Genomic DNA, 5,860 nt, shown 5'->3' with positions numbered 1-5,860 from the left:
CCTTCCTCTTTGCTGCTGCTAGCCAAAAACCCACTGTAAAACAGCATCAACCTTAAGCCCACCTGACCCGTGGCTCAACCACGCTCCTGCCTTCCAAGCCTCCACCCAAGGAAAGTCTCTCCCAAAGCCCCGATAACGCGGCATTGAGTGCGCTACCGACCCCACACAGGCTCGTGGCTGTGTCGGAAATATTTTTTTTTATTTTTTTTGATTTTCCTTTGGCTCATTGTAAAAGTCCTGTTTTCCTTCCTGCCCTTGGTGCGAGGGGAGATTACCAAATAAAGCGGAGGTGACTGAAAGCTGAACGTAGCTGTAGCTAAGATGACGCATCCCAAATGAGCTCTATCCACCATTGTGTTGTATTTTTTGTGTTTACCTTATGCTAACAGATGCAAATACTCCAAAGAAGTGTCGGGCATTGTTCGGGCTTGACCGACAGAGTTTATGGTGCAAACCATGCAGGTATAAAACTACCCATTAGGCCTTTGGGGAAATAAAAGCAATCTGTCCTCTTAGTGCATTTGTGTGATTTTATTTTTTTAATCTTTTTTTCCCCACTCCCCACCTTTCTCTCTCCCACAGCATCAATTGCTAATAATCTTTGATCTTTGGAATTTCTTGCTAATTTAATGCCATTTTCTCTCTTTCTTTACCAATAACCTCTCCCTGGTGGTAGAACTGGGAACAAGAAAACCCAAAGTCCTTAAAGCTGGCAATTTTTGGCTTTTTTTTGTTTTTGGTTTTTTTTCCAGATTGTCGGCAAAATTAATGTTTAGCTGGACATTTATATTTTGTCTTTCATTTGGGTCTATGTCCCCTGCCTGCAAAGGTTTTTTGAAAAGGTTCTGGAATCTGCAGCACTAGTGTTTTTCTCATGATCAGAGATGTAAAAGCCAGTGTTTACAGCTTATATTGTATTCATTTTTTTGGTATTATCCAAAAATTAAATGGCTACCTGTTGGCTTCTATGCCTCAGTAAGGTTTATGCAGATACAATTTTTTAAAATTACCTGAAGTATTTTTTTTCTAATTCTGAAAAGATTTTTTTTCCTAAATTTTATCCCAACAAGTGAGCTGTAAACGCCAGAGCGCTAGACAAAGCTAATTACAGCTTTAGTAGCACAATTTCCAGCATTAAAAGGAGATGAAAGACATCAGAGAGCCCAAATTCCGGCAGCCCATGTTCTACTGGAGTTTAATTCCATGTGTAACTCAGTAYGTACTTCTTTCTTGGTGGAGGGATACCGAGTAGTTCTTTTCTCATTCCTTTTTCCTTATGTGATCGCATTTGGTTAAATTTGTTGTTTCTTTATTCTGATACAAGCAGTCTTTGAATTTGGAATATTATGATGGTAGGTATTTCAACCCAAACCACACTCTGTGTGTAGTGATTCCTCTCCCACATTTTCCCCTCTTACTCATGCCAGTCCCATGTGCTCCATCTCATTTAGAATGTAGCTCAGACGTCCATYGTATTTTGTGTATGCACGCAGTCCTGTCTGTGCTTAGTGTCGAGGGAAACACGGATCGAGGGTGGTGGTGTGTGTCCCTGGACCAGAGAAGGCAGCAGGGATGCCTTCTGCAGGTTGTGTGTTGTCCCCTTTGAGGCACGGTAGTATGGGGTTTTGGGGTTTTAGGCACCAGTAGCAGGGCATGTGTTTAGCAGGCTGGCAAAGGAGGGTTCAGTCCAGAAGAGCGGAGTAGCTGAGTCAGGAGGCTCGAGTCCCGTGCTAGCCAAGGGCTCCAGTGCTGTGTTTGGTTAGGCTCTGTTCTGTGGGCARTGTGCTGCACACTATCAGCAGATAYTTGTGTAGTCTAGAGATACATGGGAAGCATGTCAGGCTCTGCATGCCAAGTACCAGAACTGGGGGCACATCATGTTTGTGTTGCTTTATCTTTTCCTGGCTGCTTAAGTAAGCAGCATACTTTTAAAATTAAATTTTATCAGCAAGGAAAATTTTTATTTGGTCTGTACAGTGCTTAGGTTACATGTGAAGTATAAACCCTCTCTTAACTTACACCAGATTTTGGTCAGAAGGGACAAAATCAATTTTTCAGTGCAGCAGRGACAGCTTCAGTGGTGTAGCTGATAGTTTTAGACTTACTGATTCAGAGTCAGCTGCTTTTCTTTTTGTTTTGTTTTGGTTTTATTTGTTTTGTTTTGTTTTTTTAAATGCATGGAGGCATTTTCTCATGAGGTATTAGAGCATTTCTCTCCTGGTTCTGGACCTAACCATTATAACATTGCATTTACTAGCATGGTGGCAGTCTGTAGCACACTTTAGGTAGGTGCTAAAGATGTGCAGTTTGCTGCTATGGTGAAAACTGAGACATCTTCACCCACAGCAAATGAATAAGCCCTTGCCATCCTCTGTGGCTTTCACTCATGGCAACTGCAGCATTACACATTTCCTGGTGCTGTCCCAGGGCTRTTTTCTAGGGCAGCACGAGTGGGGTCAGGTTTGTTGGTGTTTGCCAGACTGATGCAGCGAGCTGACGCTTTCAGAGCGATGCATGAGTGAATAATCCTCACTAGTGCTTCTGAGGRGGGATATGTAGGGTTTTCCTTCCAGCTTTTAGGAGAGAAAAACTGAGGCACAAGTAGTTCCTTAAATTTTTGCTTATTTCCCTTCACCAGAATTGCCTGGTGATGTTTGTATCTGGTAAAATGAGGCTTGCATGGTTTAGGATTTTGCCCTCTGTGCCTTTTGTCCCACCTAACCCAGACAGGTACATGGCCTCAGGTAACACATGGTGGGATTGACACAGAATGCAGAAATGTCTCCCCTCTGGAGCCATGACTTAAGTAAATGGCTTTTCAGACTAAAAGTGGCCACACTATCAGAGAGTTCAGCAGAGGAAGCAATATGCTCTCTTAATCCTAGTCAAAGAAATATTACTTCCAGTAGCAGAGCAATGGGTTTGTTTTTAAAAAGGTCGTTAACTTTAACCTAATTCAGAAAGTCAGGTAGACCTGGTTTAAGGCTGTTTTGCCATGAGAGCTCTTTCTTTCAGGCCACAGAACTTAAATAATGTTAAAAAATAAATTGAAATGCTGGCATATTAAATTCATAGTGCATCCAGTTAAACCCTGTAGGCTCAGAGCAGTCCAGCTGAATGACTTCTGGACCCCCATCCATGAACRAGGCAGAGCTTGGGTCTCTGCTTGCAAATAATTTTGATTTGGGGWTGGAGAGTCCTGCAGTCTCCACATTGTAAGAGCCCATTTTTCCACACAAGTAATATTGGTGATCTTTGTGAAGCTTAACTGTCCTGCTTTGCCACTGGAGCTGTACAGAAGGTCCAGACAGGAACTGTGTCCCTGGTAGTGCTGCACAGCTGAAGTAGGAAGTGGTAAGAGAGGAAAGGGTAGAAAGAACAGCAGAACTATCCTTAGACAAAAGCCAGAGACTTCCCATATTGTTTGTTGATGGTAGAAGAATTAGCAAGGTCTGTTTTGAGCCCACCAAATTAATCTTTTTTCTGTCTTTTAACGTTGCTCTAATAAAGCATGGTTTACAGCCTTCACTCGCTGTCCTCAATCTTTCTTTCTCTCTTTTTAACATTTAAGTTGCATGGTTGTCTTTAGTTTTTAGCATGATCTGCAGGCTAACGTGGTCACACCTCTAATAGCCCTAACCCCTCACCTTGCCACGTGGGACATGGAGCAGAGTCTGAGAGCAGATCTGAGTCTCTGGAGGAGGGCATGGCACAGCACTGGTCCCTCACTGAAGCTGGTGAAAGATGGGGTGCTGGGGTTTTTCTTCCCTCCCTGGCTATGGGAGATGACAGTTTTAACTCCAGGATGGAGCTGGTTTGATCTCCTTTGCCGATGTGGAGCTTCCCATTGCCTCGAGGGCAGAGCTCGGTTTAACCCGGTTAAACCCAGTTGCCATACACAGGGGACAGCACTGGTGACCAGCAGGGGAGATGGGACACCTGCTGGAGCAGGGACTGTCCCCCAGTGACCCTCAGCTGCTGTGCCACGCTCAGGCACTCCCTCTGATGGAGCTGCTGAGCTGGGGTGACATTTCCACTGGAGAGGGAGAGCARTCTCCTCCCTGCCTTTGTGCAGCTTAGCTGAGCATCCAAAGTTTTTGTGGCAGAGCTGCTCTAGACAGACTTTGTCCTATGCCTTGGGCTGTGTGACAGCGCTTCAGCACTGCCCATGGGAAGTGTGCTTGTGGATAGGAGGGCTGCAGAGCCAGCATGCTTAGGGTCAAGGTGGCCACTGAACATCATTCTGCCAGATGCTGTGGTTGTTTGCCTCATTATTTCTGTCCTACTGCTAGAATTGTCTTGCACTTGGCAAGAGAGATGGTGTGAAACTGTCATCTGTTTTCATTGCTCCTTTACATTATCCAGTGGACAGAGGGAGGAGAAAAGATCTCTGTCGGGTCACTTATTTATTTGAAGATGAGCGGCTCCTGTGAGACTCTCATATTCCCTGGTGTGCAGTAAGGTCCATGTTGCTCCTCACCTTTGTCGTCGTGCTCTTCACCTACTGAAATTGGATCCTACTCTGGAGTTACATGGATGGCCTCTCAGAGGAAAATTCCCCAAAATGCAAACAGCTTCCCAAATCTACCACTCTCCCCTAAAAGAAAAAGTAAAACTGAGTCGATTTAAAGCCACAACCTGCAGGCCATACAACCAGTTATTCTTGTTATTTTGGATCATACTCTGTTTTTCCTGTTCTTTTCCTGTTTTTTTCTTCTGTTTGCTTTGTTTGTTCGTTTTGTTTTTATTTCCCCTCTCTCTCGTTCTCTCTGTTATATATCCTTCCTGTCTGACTGACATTTCTGGATTTGGTGTGGTTCTTAACRGAGGAGAAAGCAATGAGCAGTAGTTTGCAGCCGCTCTTGCCTCCCAAGGGCWGGGCATCGTAAGGGACCACAGGTGACACAGGTGTAGCAGTAGCTCCCTTGAGTTGGGACAGCATTATGGGACATCTTGAGATACCATCAGCTATCCAGGGTGTTGATTTTAGGAGGATTAAATTTCTTTTTTATTTTTTYCCCCAYGGAAGAAAGTTTGTAGATTAGCACAGCGGGCTCCAAAACCCATTTACCTGGCTTTCTGATTATTAAAATCAGGAGAGGAGGCGGCCTGAAGAGGAGGGGGATGAAGAGACAATGAATTGGTGAATCCTTTCCAAATCCCTTAGCCGAGGGGAGGTTCCCGAGCGGGCTCGGTGCCGAGGACACCGTGCCAGACCCCCAGGATGGCGCGTGGGGCCGGGGTGCCACCCGTGCAGAGCCCAGAGTAGCTGGCTGACGGCTCTTTGCTGTAGATGACTGTCACCACCAGCATCTCTGCCCTTTATTCACAGACAACTCTCTCCCTGTTTCTAGGAGAAAAAAAAAGTGCGTTCGCTACATACAAGGTGAAGGCAGCTGCGTCAGCCCACCCTCTTCAGATGGAAGCTTACTAGACTCTCCTCCGTCCTCCCCCGCCATGCTCGCCTCCCCCTCCAGAGACTCGAAACCACAGACTGAACAAACGCAACCCCTGTCGCTGTCATTGAAGCCCGACCCGCTGGCRCACCTGGTGATGATGCCGCCGCCATCCTCGCTGGTGCTCGCTGAGAGCGCCGCGAGCAAGCCCGGCGCCCTGCCCGCCGCCAGCTGCCCCAACGGGGCCCTGGAGCACCCTCCGGCCGCCCTCCCGCCGGCCGCATCCCTCGCACAGCCCTCCACGTCCTCCTTGCATTCCCACAGCTCGCTGCCGGGGACACAGCCCCAGCCGCTCTCCCTTGTAACCAAGTCCTTAGAATAGCTTTAGCCTCGTTAGCCCTTTCGGTTTCCTTTCGGGGGGATTGAATTCTGTTGGTATTTGGGGTTTTGGTTTTTTTTTTTTT

At 46.4% G+C, this 5,860-nt stretch overlaps 1 protein-coding gene across 13 annotated transcripts in view; it reads left to right on the top strand.

Moving 5' to 3' along the window:
- TCF7L2 (transcription factor 7 like 2) overlaps positions 1–5,851 on the top strand; it is a 167,770-nt gene extending 161,919 nt beyond the window's left edge. For 7 of the 13 annotated variants that reach the window (XM_057380170.1, XM_057380169.1, XM_057380173.1 and 4 more), the window contains 2 exons: positions 390–462; positions 5,355–5,851. In XM_057380170.1, coding sequence (XP_057236153.1) covers positions 390–462; positions 5,355–5,778 — 497 coding nt within the window. In that variant the 3' untranslated portion in view covers positions 5,779–5,851. The remainder of the gene's footprint in view (positions 1–389; positions 463–5,354) is intronic. The other 6 variants (XM_057380176.1, XM_057380182.1, XM_057380175.1 and 3 more) reach the window with 1 other exon arrangement.
- The last annotated feature ends 9 nt before the right edge of the window (positions 5,852–5,860 follow it).

This window comes from Malurus melanocephalus, unplaced genomic scaffold, assembly GCF_030028575.1.
Source record: "Malurus melanocephalus ecotype Western Australia unplaced genomic scaffold, MMel_1.1 scaffold_439, whole genome shotgun sequence".
In the NCBI taxonomy this organism is placed as follows: Eukaryota; Metazoa; Chordata; class Aves; order Passeriformes; family Maluridae; genus Malurus; species Malurus melanocephalus.
Note: the sequence above shows the minus strand (reverse complement) of the source record. Positions and strands in the feature narration are given on the sequence as shown.